The 16,615-nt window shown below is 42.9% G+C and overlaps 1 protein-coding gene across 7 annotated transcripts in view; it reads left to right on the forward strand.

Annotated features, from left to right (window-relative positions):
• The window catches only part of UBE3C (ubiquitin protein ligase E3C), a 117,677-nt gene that overhangs the window by 35,026 nt on the left and 66,036 nt on the right, over window positions 1–16,615 (forward strand). For all 7 annotated transcript variants that reach the window (XM_019930243.3, XM_033863557.2, XM_004317443.4 and 4 more), the window contains 5 exons: window positions 4,261–4,418; window positions 7,400–7,553; window positions 7,967–8,187; window positions 8,663–8,817; window positions 11,444–11,631. In XM_019930243.3, the coding sequence (XP_019785802.1) occupies window positions 4,261–4,418; window positions 7,400–7,553; window positions 7,967–8,187; window positions 8,663–8,817; window positions 11,444–11,631 (876 nt within the window). The remainder of the gene's footprint in view (window positions 1–4,260; window positions 4,419–7,399; window positions 7,554–7,966; window positions 8,188–8,662; window positions 8,818–11,443; window positions 11,632–16,615) is intronic.

Genomic DNA, 16,615 nt, shown 5'->3' on the forward strand with positions numbered 1-16,615 from the left:
CCAGGCCCAGTATTTCAGTGCTCTGCTGGGTGGTTGGACTGATGGGTACACCTCTGCTTAAAAGCAAATGGTCTCCTGGTCACCTCCATCCTTCAGAGCCGTCTTTTTGCCTTTCCTTGGGCACTGGAAGCACCATTGAGGGCTCAGGGCTCTAACGGTGCAGAGGTCATTGTTGGCATCTAGTACAGCTCTCAGAGTACACACTTTCTGTCATTTTTATTTAGTGCTAACACTGTTTGTAAACAGCTGCTTATCAACTTCAGTAAATTTATTTTGAAAATAAAGATAATTTTTTTTAAAAGTAATGAATACTGACATTACTTACATTTTTTCTTATGTGAGCATCCATTAGGAACAGAATTGGGATTGGCTAATCAGTTAATGACTTCGTTGATTAAAAAAGTTTATGGGCTTCCTCCTAAGTGCTTGGCCCAGTTCTCAGCACTGCATGTGACTGTGACAGGCAGAGAAGGGACCTGCTCTCCTGGAGACTGTCTTCTGGGAGACTGAGAATAAGCAAGAATAAGTAACATAGGAACATCTTTATGTGACAGAAATAAACGGTAAATAATGAGGAGGATAAAAGGAGGAAAGGGGGGTTGAAATTTGGGGGTGTAGTTTGACTTTGGAGAGTCTGGCGGGAAGGGTGGCCCTGAGCGGGGAGGATGGACAGCTGTGCAGGGACCAGTCTCCCCATGCTCTGGTGGGGAGGCAGAGGGAGGACCCTCTGGGCACATCCCAGGATCTGGAAGGGACTTGCTTTTTTTTATTTATTTATTTTTGGCTGCATTGGATCTTCTTTGCTGTGCACGCGGGCTTTCTCTAGTTTCGGCGAGCGGGGGTGGGGGGGTACTCTTTGTTGTGGTGTGCGGGCTTCTCGTTGCGGTGGCTTCTCTCATTGTGGAGCACAGGCTCTAGGCGCGCGGGCTTCACTAGTTGTGGCTCGCGGGCTCTAGAGCACAGGCTCAGCAGTTGTGACGCACGGGCTTAGTTGCTCCGTGGCATGTGGAATCTTCCCGGACCAGGGCTCGAACCTGTGTTCCCTGCATTGGCAGGCGGATTCTTAACCCCTGCACCACCAGGGAAGCCCTGGAAGGTACTTTCTTTAGGACTTGGGCTTTCATGCTGAGAGAGGAGAGAAGCCAAAGGAGAGTTCTGAGCCAAGGGTGACATGACTGGAATTTTCTTTCTTCCCTGACTCTTATAATGTTTTTATTATGAAATTTTCAAACATAAAAGAGTAGAAGAGTGGCACAGTAAGCGGTCATCTGCCTGCCATCCAGTCGACTGTTTTTAACATTGTTGACCACTGTTAACATTTTGCTGAGTCATTTCAAAGTAACGTAGTGACTTCCCACTCCCAAAATGCTTCAGTGGCCATCTCCCCAAAGGACACTCCTGCAAACAAGCGTTTCACTAGTACACCTTTAAAAATGGTTGAGAGTAATATTAACTGTCACTAGGAAACCAGTCTAGTTTGACAATCCCAGTAATAGCAGCCCTTGTACTTAGAGATGACTCAGGTTGGTCTAATACTACGTCCATTTTCAAATTTCTCTTGTTTTCAAATTACACTGAATAGCTGTTTTTCTTTCTTTCTTCTTTTTAAAAAATAAACTCTAATTGACCACACATAACCTTGGATGTCTCTTGAATCTTTTCATCTGGAGTAGCCCCTGCCACCCTGCATCTCCAATTTATGTTTTTCTAGAACGTTCTCAGTAGTGTGCTGCAGAGACGGGGATCCGTAAGAGACAGCAGTGGTCCATTCCAGAAATGATGGTGTCTTGGGCCATGGTGATCGCAGTGGGAGTGTCATGAAGTTGGTTGGAAACTAGAGTGCACAGGATTTACAGACTGGATGTGGGGTTTCAGAAAATAAAGCCAAGGATGCATACCGGCTTTTGGTTTGAGCATTTAGAAGGATGAAGTCGTTTTAGACACTAAGGAACTTAAACACGCGTGAGATTAAATGAATTGTGTAGAAAGAGAACCAGAGACTGGTCCCTGGGGTCCCCTGACATCAGGATGCTGTGGGGAAGAGGGGGAGCTGGTGATGGAGGAGGAGAGTCCAGGACCCTGGCATCCAAGTAGGGAAAGCACGGGGGAGGGGGGAGGGGCGGTCAGGAAGTGGCCACCAGCATAAACGGAGTCAGAGAGTTGATCATTGAGTTGGTAATGCTCAGTATTGTTTTCCAGGAAAGGTAAAATCAGGATTCCCTCTCTGTGAACATGTGTCAGTAATTTTATTTAACTGGTTAATTAGGGAGGGAACCGAGGTGTTACAACTGATTCAAATAAGGATTTGCCTTAGGGAATTTATATTCTCTGGCAGAAGCCTTTTGCATTGCCAGGAACAGGAATAATTTGTGTCGCTCTGTATGGGAAACATTTGCATTCCTGTCAGTTTTCTACAAGTTAGCTTCTGTCTCTACGGAGTTGTAGATCAGCCTGGTGGAAGGCGAGGATGGAGGGTAACACAGTGAGCGAGCTGGGCTGGCCACCAGTCTTTTCTGCCCAGTTCACAGTCTGGCGGTTTTCCCCGCCGTAGCACCGTTGGTCATCTTGATGAGAGCAGCGGTGGGGAAGGGCCGGTTGGCTCGGGCTTAAGAGGAATTGTGAATGGTGAAGAGCTCTGCACAGGGGCAGGGACGTGGGCCAGGACTGGGTGAGGCAGTGGGGTCTGGAGACTAAGGTGGGAAACCTGAGAGCGCGCTTATCCAGGATCCAGGTGGGAGGGGAAATGGGCGCCGGGGAAGGGGTTGCTGGAGCTCGGCGGAATGAGGGCCAGGCGGTGCGGCCTGGGTGGGCACAGACAGTGTTCTTGGGTTTTCAAGAAACAAAGGGCCCACTTAAAAGGTGGAGCACTTTTGAAAAGCAGACACACAATGAACAATAAGCACTTGAAAAGGTACTCAACATCGTAAATAGTCACAGATGCAAATTCAGGTCACAGTAAAGTTCAGTAATGCAGCCGTTAGCTTGGCTAAACCTTGAAAAAGGGTTAATACCAAGCGTTACCGGTACGGAGCAGCTGGGACTCTCACTAACTGCCCTTCACACTGGACGGTTTCTTGTCAAGTTAAATACTGTCCGGCTACCATGTGACCCAGTGGTTCCTCACCTAGGAATTTACCCAAGAGAAATGAGACAGGTCCACACACGCTATCCTTGAACGTTCATACAGCTTTATTTATAACGAGAAAAGTCTGGAAACGACTCGTGTCCATCAGCATATGAATGCATAACCAAAACATGGTCTTCCCATGCTGTGGAATGCTACTAGCAGTAAAAGGACCGTGTTTTGAACATGTTGGATGAATCTCAGAAAGATGCCGAGTGAGGAATCTGGACATTAATGTGTACATACCGTACGGTTCCTCGTGTATAGAATAGTAGAAAATGCAGACTAGTCTATGTGACAGAAGAACTGGGTTGGGGGTGGGGGAGTTGGAGGGAGGAAGTTACTAGAGAGGGCCGAGAGGAAGCGGTGGATGGATGTGTTGTGTCCTCATTGTGGGGTAGTGTCGGGGCTCATTGCGTTGCATACTTTAAATGAGTGCAGGTTATCATGTGTAAATTGTGTCTCTGTAAAGCTGATTCTAAGAAAAGAGGGAGGGGGGTTATATGTTTACATATAGCTCTTTGTTGTACAGCAGAAACTAACACATCATTGTAAAGCAATTATACTCCAATAAAGATGTAAAAAAAAAAAGGCATTCTCTGTTTTTAAGTAAGACTTAGTTTTGTGACAGCTAAGCCTTCCTTTCTGCCTGTAATTCTCATAGTAAGAAGGGAGTCTTTAGTCAAAATGCTAGATGACTTAGGATCAGAAATATACTAAGTGTTCTTCTTGGGGGCCATTGTGGGCATGGAAAGTCTTGCAGACACTTGTGGAAAGATGCTTATCTGAGTTGTAGTAGATGTAGCTTAGGTCAGTGGATCATACCCTTCCCACACGGCATCGGTGATCTTTGATTTTCCTTGTCTGTTTCTCCCTCTCTGATGGTGCATTTTTCCTCTCTAAACCAGGCGCCATCATTCTATTTGGCACATAATAAGGACTCAAAAAAAGTGTCAGTGACACGATGCTTGGTTATTTCCTGTCTGTCTTGGAGTCGCGTCTGTTTTCAGGGATATTGTAGCGCTAGAACAGAACGGCTCGAACACTTACCGTAGCGAAGAGAAGAATTTGACGGAACTTGCGGTGACACTTGCCATCTAGTAAGTATGTGAATACTTTTTTTTTCGTTTTTACAGGTTACTGCAGAACTGTAATGATGACAGTTTGAATGTTGCACTTCCAATGAGAATGCTTGAGGTGTTTTCCTCTGAGAACACCTATCTGCCTGTTTTACAAGATGCTGGCTACGTGGTGTCCGTGATTGAACAAATTTTGCACTACATGATTCAGAATGGTAAGTAGCGGTATTAAGAACGGGGGTGGCGTGGTCGTGAGCAGTCGGCACCAGCCAGGGCCCCTCTGGGGTGGGAAGCGTTGTGTGAGTCACAGATTCTAACGTCTGTCCTCGTCTCTACCCACCCTCAAAATTTGGAAATGTGTCTGATATCTTTACCGCACTTTTCCTGTTGCTTGAAAATGAAGTAAGTTAGTGTCTGCTGTCGGAAGTTGTTCCAGGTGCTCTGGGCCCGCAGTGCAGGCCTGGCTGCCCTGGCTGAGTGCCGCGGCCCGGGTGGTGGGCACAGTCACGCCGCAAACACAGTGCCACACCGACCCGGGAAGAGCCTGTCCCAGGAATCACAGTAGTTCAGTAGAGGAGAGGAAGGTGCTCAGTTTATTTGAATTTTCTTACTAACTCGGTGACACACGTCTTAAAGTGACTGCATTCTGTCAGGTATAATAACCTAGATCTGAAATTCCTCTGAGAACGTGTTAGTGTTGCCGGCAGAAAGACCATGAAGTGCATATGATTTTTAAAGCTTCTATGATAATTAAGTAACATAAAGTAGAAAATTTGATTCCCAGGGAATTCCCTGGTGGCCTAGTGGTTAGGACTCTGTGCTTTCACTGCCGTGGGCCCTGATTCAGTCCCTGGTTGGGGAACTGAGGTCCTACAAGCCGCGTGGTGTGGCCAGCAAGGACAACAACAAAAATCTGACTCCCGGTGTTCTCACAGGTGGAGAAATCAGATGCTGCAGGGCTCCTGGACTTCCGGAGCATTAACGTTAGAATGGGTACGTTATGAGTCGTAAAAGGAGCTATAGGGTGTTCTAGAAAGCAACAGTGACTGATAAAAACATAAATAATTTTGCTTTTGTTTTTTTTTGAAATGGACTAATCTGTTGACTGGTTAAATCTAGCTAATTTAAGTCTCAGGATTAAAACTAGAAATTAAATTCTTATACATCCAACCTTACTGTTTGGTTTAGGTTTAAAAAATAAAGAAACCCTACTTAGTTCATTGAAAACTTAGGGAAACTACTGAGTTAATTAAAAGTAAATTGAAATTTGTGGAATTTGATCTTCTAAAAAGCAAATTAATGGGCTTCCCTGGTGGCACAGTGGTTGAGAGTCCGCCTGCCGATGCGGGGGACACGGGTTCGAGCCTTGGTCTGGGAAGATCCCACATGCTGTGGAGCAGCTGGGCCCGTGAGCCACAACTACTGAGCCTGTGCGTCTGGAGCCTGTGCTCCGCAACAAGAGAGGCCACGATAGTGAGAGACCCACGCACCACAATGAAGAGGGGCCCCCGCTTGCCACAACTTGAGAAAGCCCTTGCACAGAAACGAAGACCCAACACAGAAAAAAATAAATAAAATAAATTACTAAAGTCCTACCCCCAACATCTTTAAAAAAAAAAAAAAAGACTAAGCATTCAGTGAGAATTTTTACCCTTCTTGCTTTCAGAAGTGTAAAGATGATAACTAAGAAATATGCGTTATTTTAAAATGTGTCTTGAACTAGGAGATGCTTCAGAATCTTACACAGAAGGTGCTGCTTCCAGTGTCTGTGGTATAGCCATGTTTCATCTTTTTTGATAAATTACTTCCTGACATTACTAGTCTGTAATGTTTTAGCATCGTGTTCATTTACTAGTTCATGTTATTGTGCACTGTATGTTGACTTAACATGGAGCTTTTTAACAATTGCAACTAAACTACTTAATGCTCTGTTCATGCTGTCAATCTACACATATTTGTGTTAATATATTAATAATACGCTACTTTAAAATTTTTTCTTGATGTATTTACGTCTTTTCAGTTTTATAGCGGAAGAGCTTTCAGGCTTTCTTGTTGCGCCGTCGCTGGTGATCAGTGTGTGTGAGGTTAGAGCTGGGGTGGTGGCGGAGCAGGTCTGGGGACCCGTGCGGAGACTCTCCGTTCAGCGACCGAACGTCGGGTGCAGAACTGGAGGGAGCAGACCAAGCAGGTGGAGAGCGTGTTAGCGTGAGCTTACAGTAACGGGATGCCTGCAGACTACGCCCGAAGATGCTCTTACTGCCGTGCAAGAAGGGGGCACACGCTTCTGTAGGACTGCGTGACCTGAGTTGTTAGTGGCGGCAGAGTTATGTTCACCATACCCCTAGAAAGCCCATCAGCAGCTTTGAAAGGCCATGCCAGGTGTTTCTGCTTCATAGAGGTCGTCTTTAAAACATGTGAATCCCTCGGTGCCCACATTGTGGTCTCCAGAGGCATCCTTTCCTTTAAAAGGGATTTAAGAGTCCCTGGTCCTGATTGGGAGATGGGAAGGTGAGACTGGGCCATCTTGTCCCATCAGGAAGCAGAGATGCTCACCTGACTGCAGCCCATCAGCAGTACGATGATGATCACGAGTATCAGCAAGGAGAACGGCTGCGACGGGTGCAAGTCTACCCCGGGGTTAAAGTCCTGGGTTCAACGTGATATTGTTTAAAAAACCACAGAACGACTTAATTACTTGAAGGATGCTTAAGAGACATTTAAAAAATCACAATGTATGGGATTTACTTGGATCCTGATGCAGGCAAACTAGTTAAATAAAATTTATAACATGAGTCAATTGGAGACTTGAACACTGATAGGTATTTGTGGTATTGAAGAATTATTACTAATTTATTTTAGCTGTGACGATGGTAGTTTTAAGAAAAATAAAGTCCTTTGATGATATACTGAGATAATTATATCTTGGATTTGCTTCCAAATGAGTGGAGGCATAGATGACTGGCTGTAGTTGATAATTGTTGGTGCTGGGTAGTGGGTACGTGGACTTTATGCATCACTTCAAGCTACACGGGTACCTAAAGGTTTTCTTAATGAAAACTTGAAGAAAAATTAGCTTGAAGTTGTACCTGTGGAGATTTGTAAAAAGCATTTAAAAATTGACAAGTTTTTTTTCCCTTCCTTATAAGAAAAGGTATGAATTGATACAAATTATAAATATGTTTTTCTTTTCTTTTAGGGTATTATAGATCTCTCTATTTGTTAATTAACAGCAAACTTCCATCAAGTATTGAATATTCTGATTTATCTCGAGTTCCTATAGCAAAAATATTGCTAGAGAATGTTTTAAAACCATTGCACTTTACTTACAACTCCTGTCCAGAAGGTGCAAGGTGAGAATGGAATCAATTTATTGATTTTGTAATTTCACAAGATCGTCTGTATCCAACAATAACTTTGACATAGGATGCCCTGTTAAATATAGACTTGAAAGTCAAATTTTTGCTTTATTAGTGTGACTCAGTTTAAAGAAAAATGTACTTTTTCTGTCTGTCCTGCACCCTAAGATAAATTTATAATTCTGATGACCTGGTTATTTTCTTGCTTTCTAGTAGCTATCAAAAGTTAGCAAAAACACGGCCGAGTTTTTTTTATAGGAAAGACACAACATGAAGTTCAGGGTAATCTAGTTGATACTGAAAGCTTAACATTATTAGGAAGGTATTTTGTGACCAGTGATTTGAATCAATGATTTTGTGAACAGTGTGTTTTGGTTTTATTAAAAGCTTCCATTTTTCTTTTTAAGGCAACAAGTTTTCACAGCCTTCACGAAGGAGGTCCTGGCAGCCCCCTTCACGGAGCAGGTCTTCCACTTTGTCATTCCTGCCTTGGCCGACGTGCAGACCGTCTTCCCCTATGAGCCCTTCCTGAATGCACTGTTGTCCATAGAGGGTCCACGCTCCAAGACCAGTGGTGGAGCGCCGTGGCTCTTCTACTTTGTTTTAACTGTTGGTGAAAATTATTTGGGTATGACATGCAAGATGTGTCCTACGCGAGCTCACATGGAGGTGGTATTGGCGCGTGAGAGCAGGGGGTGTGGTGGCGGGGGTCCCGTTGTCGAGGTGGCCTCTGGGGTGGGGATTTCTGGAAGGGTGTATTTGCTGAAGGACTGTGGCCTGGGCAGTGTCCCTGGGGAAGGTTTCCAGGCACAATGAAAAAGTCTGCTTTAAATACATATTACAAGGCCACACAGATTAAGAAGAATTTTTGAGTTGAACGGGAGAACTCCTGGGAGTGCGGGGATGTTTTCCCCATTCATGCTAAACTGCTCGTGTGCCTATCGTAGAATTTTGGTATCCTCCTCTAGTATATTTTAATGCACACATCTATATAAGTCCTGGTCAGAAATGCCTCCCTGAGTACAGGAAAAATGTGAACCTGAGTTTTCCAGTTTCTTTTTGATCCCTTTTAATTAACGGTTGTAACTGATTGTTTTACAAAGGGACCCTGTCTGAGGAGGGACTGCTAGTGTATTTGAGCGTCCTCCAGACCCTCCTTTCTCGGTTGCCGGTTTCACCTGCCAACACAAGCTGTCAGGATTCAGCCAGTGACTCTGAAGATGAGAGTGGAGAGACAGACACGCAGACAAGTGCTCCAGTAAGCTCCCGGGTCCTGTGTGTCCGAGCCCAGCTTCATGTGACGTCGGAAGTCAAAAGCTTGTGTCCGTCCTTATTTCTAGTTATATAAGTAATACATCAAGACATTCTTATTGTAAAGCCTTCAGCTGTAGAGATAAGGGCCCCTCACCTACACTGCCATCGTGCCCTTCCCCAGAGAGAGCCGTCCTCGTGATTGGACACGAGCTCTTCCATACCTTTTCCTTACGTCTGTACAAGGTTATGTGGAGACACATGGTTTTGTGTTTGGTTTTTTAATGTAAAATAGGTCATCCTGTATATTAGTTCGATCATTACTAGGACATAGTTCCTAGGAGTGAAATGATTGGGTTAAAGGGTTAAGCTGCTGTAGTTCTCAGGAAGCGCACCTACTGTGTGTCACGCACTGTTCTACTTTTTCTTTTTGTAAAGAATTTTTAAAAAATAACTTTATTGAGATACATTTCACCATAAAATTCACCCTTTTATTTTTTAAATATATTTTTATTTTTATCTATTTATTTTAAAAAATATTGTTGTTGTTTTTTTTGGCTGCACGGCATGTGGCATCTTAGTTCCCCAACCGGGAATTGAACCCGTGCCCCCTGCAGTGGAAGTGCAGAGTCCTAACCACTGGGATGCCAGGGAAGTTCCAAAATTCACCCTTTTAGAGTAATACACAATTCAGTGACTTTTCGTATAGTAACATAACGGTGCAGCCATCCCCACTGTCTAATTTTAGAGCATCTTCATCACTCCACAGAGAAACCCCAAGTCCATTAACAGTCAGTCCCTTTCCTCCTCCTCCTCAGCCCCTAGAAGAAAAAATAAGGTTCAGTTTCTTCTTACTTTGTCTTGTGAACAGCACACAACATCTTCTGTCAATTTTCGCAAATTTTATAGATGATAAATACTATGATTGGTTTTTAAATTCATTTTACGAACAGTGTCCCATATTATCTCCCACTTCTCACCGAGCGTTGTTTACTGTGCATTTTCAAGGAATAAAAAGCTTTATGTCACTTACACGCACAATTTGTCTGCCACTGACGTCTTTTTCTCTTAATTACACAATGGAAATGGCTTGAGGTGTGGCTGTACTGGGTTTTAGATATATTTTTTTTTGGTTAGGAAATTTCTCTTTGGTTAACGCCGAGCCGAGTCTAGTCCCAGGAGCCGTGCACTTGAGAGTGACTCGTGCTGTGTGGGGTGGGAGCTGGGGGGTTGAGTGAAAGGGCACAGGGCTCCCTTAGCAGAGATGAAAAAGCCATAACAGGAGGACGGGGGAAACAGATGAGTGGTTGCCAGGGCTTAGACCAGGACAGGGTTGATTACAAAGAGACAAAACAGAGTTTTGGTGGGTGCTGGAACTCTTGCATCTGTCAAAACTCAGAACTGCACACCGAAAAGTGTGAATTTTATTGTATGGTCAAAAAAAGTGGGATCCTGTAGATGAGATGTAGATAAAACTTCTGTTTTTAGAAGACAGAGAATCTGTGAAATTTAAATTTTATTTGTACGGGCACACCTCATTTTATTGCACTTCTCAGATGATCCACTTCTTACACATTGAAGGTTTTTGGCGGTTGTTTGTTGGCAGGTGATGGTGAGCATTTCTTAGCGATAAGGCATTTTTAAATTAAGGTGTGTACATTGTTTTTTTAAAAGACGTAATGCTATTGCATTATGTATTTAATAGGCTACGACAGTGTAAACATAACTTTCATATGCACTGGGAAACCAGGAAATTCATGTGAATTACTTTATTTCCACGTTTGCTTTATTGCGGTCTGGAACCAAACCTGCAGTATCTCCCAGGTGTGCCCGTACAAAATGCGATTTGTATCTTAAGTGAAGAGAGATATGTATATATATATATATATATCAGATACACCTCTAATACAGTTTTATTTGGTAGATTGTTGTAAGTTACATAAATTATATTCATCCAGGTTTCCAAACAGTACAGTCAGTAACACCCAGTGTTGTATATATAGGCATTTTTATATACTCATATATATGTACATATATGAAAAAAGTATGTATCTTTGGTTAATATCCCAAATAGGTAAACTGCATGGAGTATTAGCTCAGCTTTTAGTCGGTGAGTCAGATATTCTAGGGACGCTAAGCTGTAAAATAACAGGTCTATGTATTTCATTTGATGCTTTTTAAGTTCTTTAATATTCTGACGATTTTGCTTAAACTGTGGTATCTCAGATAATTTAAAATGAAAGTTTTATCAGATGGTAATACATTTTCACACATGTGTGCTTAGTATAATGCAATCTGAAAAATATGAATTAAATTTTTCTTAAATTGTAAGGACTAAACATACTGTCACATTAAAGCACAGACTGAGTGTTCACAGTTCTGTGTTGTCATGCTGGGCAAAATTGGCACCTACCATGGGTAATGACTTCGGGTCTCCAGAGGATTTCAGCTTACTTTCACGGGGGACTTGGTAGAGATATTGATATGTTCGTTGTGATGTGGATAATTTTTAGGTAACGCCTTTCTTATGTTTTCAGTTGAAGGAAAATAAGATTTTACATTATCTTTGTAGTGTTGAGCTGAGTTCTAATAGAACATGGTTAACTCAGACTAACCCATCTGGTGTGTTTTAGGAGGATGGTAGACTGTCAGTACCGTACATAACCGAGGAATGTCTGAAAAAGTTGGATACGAAACAGCAGACCAACACCCTGTTAAACCTGGTCTGGAGGGACTCAGCCAGCGAGGAGGCCTTCACGCTGATGGCGGCCATCTGCCATACACTCATGGTGCAGCACCGAGTCATGGTACCCAAGGCCAGGCAAGTCTCCTGGGCGTGGGTGCCTCGGTCCCCGGCGGGCTCTCCTCCCTCTGCTGGCCATGCGCTCCCTCCAGCCAGTGTCATGGAAAATGAACGTTCGTTTGTTTTTCTTTTCTAAACCAGCTAATACTGTTTAAGTCCTTTCCCTGGCCTTTGACATGTTAACCAATCCAGGAAGGTCCTCTTGTGTGCTGTCTGGGGTGAGGGGAGCTTAGTCCTGGCCACCCCTTTAAAAAGTCGGACTCGTGCCTGGATGATAGAACCAACGTATTACTTGTCTCTCTAGGCTTTTTCATAGCACTCTTTTGGTCAGAGTGCCCTTGACAGTTTACTTTGGTACCTGAAAAATTTTTGTTGTTCAAAACTTTGAAATGAACTTTTGAGAGGGACAAGAAACATAGGAATTTAAATGTGGCTGATGAATGTGACCTTAACCTCAAACTATTGACATTTTTTCCCTCTATTTTGAGTGATCGTTGAGCAGTTTCCTAGAATTTAACAGAACAATGCTCAGAGGAGCGCAGTGAGCCCGAGTGTAGTGGTTCCACTAGGAACTGAGGGGCCACCCTCTGTGATGCGCGTGGGTGCCTGAGTCCTGTGTGACCAGACAGAGCCCCTCTGTTTGTAAAATGCTATCCCGTAACATGAAAAGAGCTGTTTCTTTTGCTAGGAAAGCGTTCTTTGAAACGGGCTGTATGCAGGGAGCGCATCACCTGCAGCTGCCTTGTAAACACTAAGGCAGCCGACTAATGAGGTGCTGTCCTCGCTCGCTGGTGTTTATTAGCGTCGGACGCAGCAAGATGCCGGGAAACTGCAAGCCCGGGGTTAGGCGATTAGCTCTCTGGGGGCTAATTGCGTCAGAGCAGGATGTGAGATCTGAGGATCTTGCAGCTGAACTAGGCCCCTTGCTTTTATTGGAGCACAAAGTCCATTGCTCTGGGTGGTAATGACTGGGTTTGATGCGTCGCTGCCCTGGTCTGGGGTTTACCGGTGAACCGCTTCCAAAAGGTGTTTAATGGTAAAGGAGCTTTATATGTAGCCTTGATTTTATGAGTACAGCACCTATTTCCTCTAAGAAAGTACTCCAGGAATTTTATTTATGGCCTAAATATATTAGGTTTTGAGTATTTAGAATGTTTTTCATAGCTCATAAAAGAGCAAATAGGCTTATTTTAACTGTTGTAGATTTTAACTACTTGCAACTTTTTTTAAGGTGTTTAAAAGATGATTAGTAAATTCCTAGGCTGATAACTCACTCTCAACTCTTCCCAGGCTCATATTAGTCCCTCTTATTTTCAGGGTTGGGATTTGAGGTTTTAATTTCTGTTTAACATTGATTGTCAGGATGTATAAAGGAATTTGGAGGCCCTTCCTACATTGATACGGAAAGATTTCTAAGATATATGTTTAAGGAAAAAAAAGGAAGATATAGAGCAGTGAATAACTATCTCTTGTGTCTGAAAGGTGGAAAAAGTAAGAATGTGTATTTGCATAAAGAAACTTGGAAGCGTTCACAAGAAATTCATAGAAGCGATTACTCACACGTCTGGTTCTGCTGGGGAGGTTGAGGGAGGAGGAGAGGGTGGACTTTGAACCATGTACTTTTTAATATGCTTTGAGCTTTGGATTATGTGAATTATTTTAATTTTTAAAAATTAAGCAATGGACTGCCATCTCCTTTTATGAAAGAAAATTTGTAAATCTTACCATTGAACTTGGAAATCTGAATAAATTTTTGGATTAAAAATTCATATTCACTAATTTTAAATATGAACAAATATTAACTGGTTGTATTGTGGGAGGGGAGAAAAAGGCAGGCACTGTCCCAGTATCTAGAGAACTAAGCCTAGAAAGTGGGATATTTAAGTAGACCCTTGAGGACAGCCCGTGGGCAGGCGCTCAGCTTTACCCCTGGCTGACTCGGAATCAGGCTTAGCGGGCAGGGCTCTGGATCCGTGCTGTTAGGTAGGAAGTGTTGCCCACGCGGGACGAGGGCCTCACTCGCTGCGCGCTGCCGCCCGGTCCCCGGGGCCTCCGCTGCTGCCGGGGCCCCTGCGCCCGTCTGCCCCTCGTCCTCGTCCCTCTGCTTGAAGCCCTTTTGCTTAAGCCACGGGATTCTCGAGAATTTCCTTGTTGTCACAGGCTTCTCCTTCTCCGTGCTTTCTGTGGCTTCTTCTTTGTCTCTGTTACAGTGTTTCCTAACCCTTAGACTTCTCTTCCTGTTCAGTTCCTCAGTTCCTTTCTGCTCAGAGGATTCTCTGGGTGATCTCGTCCACACAGGCGGCTTCACCTGCTTCCCGGAGCTCCAGACTCCCATGCAGCCACTGATTAGCAGGGGCCGTCCTCACGCTCCTCTCCTGCTGCCTGGAATTGAACTCCGCATCTTTCCCCTAACGCTGGGGGTCACGCTGGGCCTGCAGTGTCACTTTAAATTAACTAGAATTACAGAAAGGTACAAACCCAGTTCCTCAGTCACACCAGCCACATTTCAAGTGCCCAGTAGGCATGTGTGGCCCGTGGCTGCCACGTTGGGTAGCACAGTGTGGACCAGTTCCACCATCACAGAAAGTTCTGGTGGACAGCGCTGCCTGCGAGTTTAGGCTCTCTCCATAGTTCCCTGTATGCATTGTCACCGTGGTATGTGAGTGCTGCGTACTCTGTGTTGTGTTGCCAGACTGAATTGTCAGAAATGTAACCCACGTTATTTCACCCTCTTGCTTGAATCCCTTTGGCTCAGGACAGCACTCGCATCTCCTTGCCTGGTGCTGTGCAGCGCCCTCTCCTAATCCAGTGTTTGGTTACCCCTCTGACTCCGTTTCCAGCCATAAAATTAGGGCTTTTTGCCCCAGCCACGCTTCATTACTTCCGTTTTCTTGCTATTTTTCATGCCTCTCTCCTTTTGCCTGTGCTGGTGTCTGTCCAGAGTGCCTCTGCCCTCCTCCTTGCCTCTTCTTGGCTGAATTGTCGCTTAGAGCCATGCACAGGTGATCATCTTTCAGAAACCCTCCTGAGTTTATATCCTGAGATTTCGCCTGTAATTACAGCTTCTAGTGAAATTTTCATTTTACGGTAGGTACTCCCTTAAAAGTTGATTTTAAGGAGTTTGGGTTTACACTTCAGGTGGGTGGATGAGCTATTCTTTGGGGCTTGGCTCTTCTGTTTCATTAACATCTAGAGACTTTGAAATGGAATTTTAAAGGTAGTGTTTTAAGGATCGGAAAGGTTGGTGTTACAATTTTCCTCTAGTTCTCTTGTTCATACCTCATATGGTAAGCCATCAGAATCAGTTTTATTGTATCAGGTGCTTGATTTTTCTACCAAAAATTAATAGAATGAGCCAGCTTAATTGTGTCTTGTGTTATTAATCATTGTGATTTGGACAGTTGTGTGCCCTGGGAGCGTATAGCCGCTTCCTCATCTGTTTTCTAAGCACTATTAAGTAAATGTGAAAATGAGTACCCCCTTACCTCTTTGTTTGTAAGTTCATATCTTTAATCATTTGAGATAGAATGATTGTGCAAATGACTTCAGCGGAGAAAAATGCAAATTTGTGTTACATGGGTATTCCAGGAGTACTACATACTGTTCATGTTTTTGTAAACAAATTTTTACAGTATTTTAGAAAAAATACTGAGAATGTACCTACAGAGAAACTATTATTATTATTTTTGCCTATGGTTTCATGCTTGCTTTTATTATCAGTGATATTTTTGGTATAAACAATAGATTTAAGCAGCTATTGCTGTAATTTGCGTTCTTAGGAAAGTCAGATAAAATTTGTGAGCTTTTGACATTTCAACACAATGACTTCATTATTGCCTATCTTGAAATCATGTAGATTATAAATGAACTGGCAGTGGTTATTGTTAGAGGCATCAAATTAATAAAGCAGGCCTGCTGTAGTCAAATTTAGGAATACAATTTGTAGTGAGTTTTGAAACTTCTAAGAATTTTCTAAACTTTTGAGGATGACAGTCCACAGGAAATACGAGTGAACTTGGAAAAAGCATTATATGCACACAGGCTGTTTAAAAGTTTTTTCAAGTTTTCGTGAAAGAAGTAAAAGGGAAGGTTATCAAGGACGCATCTAAGGTGGCGAATGCTGCTTCCTCCCATTTTAGTTTAAACTAATATGAGGGAAGGTACGTTTTTTGAATCGGTTCATCTTAAAATTAAAGAAAATTAATTATCAGGGGAAAGGGAACTGTCTGTTTACCCTGGTCGTGGTTTCAGCACTGGGATGTTAGTTTAACACAGCTGTATGTCTGAAGCTTGTCTTCTGCTCTTAATTCCTAGTTTGTGAAGAAGATATGCTTTAGGTTGCTTCAGGCTGAAATACGCCTTAAAATTTTTATTATCAGTAAGGCAATTCGGAGCTTACTTTTAGTCTTGCGTTATTCACAGGTGAAATTTATATGTGTATTTTAATATTGCTTTTGCCAAAAAAGTGATACTTTCAGCAGGAAAACACAAAGTATCACATTTGCACTGTGTGCGGCAAGAGCAGAATGGTCTTTGGGTGGGTGACTTGTCATATTTCTCTTACGTGTGACACCTTTACATACAGAGGAAGTCTCTGAGAAAGCCTTGCTGTCATGACCTTTACCGCCTGTGTGTGAGCGGGAGTCTTCCACTGTGTTCTCTTTAATAACTTGAATAGTCCTTTACTAATTAACTCATAGGGTTGTCTCAGCTAAATAAAGCTTAATGGGTAATTTTTAATATATCCCAGTATATGTAAAGAATACTTCACTTCCTTACCTTTTAGCAGTAAAGTCCCAAATAACCTTTATTAATTTATAAAAAAGGTTTAATAATTTGTTTTATTATTGCCTATTGAGTGATTAATTTAGGAACTGTAGTTGTTTCAAAATTAACTTGAAAAGAATTAACTTGAAATATAACTTATGAAATGTGTAACCATTAAAATAATGTTTCAGAAATATGTATATGTATTCATGTGGAAGGATGTTAGTTACAATTG

The sequence above is a fragment of the Tursiops truncatus genome, chromosome 9, assembly GCF_011762595.2.
Source record: "Tursiops truncatus isolate mTurTru1 chromosome 9, mTurTru1.mat.Y, whole genome shotgun sequence".
Taxonomy (NCBI): Eukaryota; Metazoa; Chordata; class Mammalia; order Artiodactyla; family Delphinidae; genus Tursiops; species Tursiops truncatus.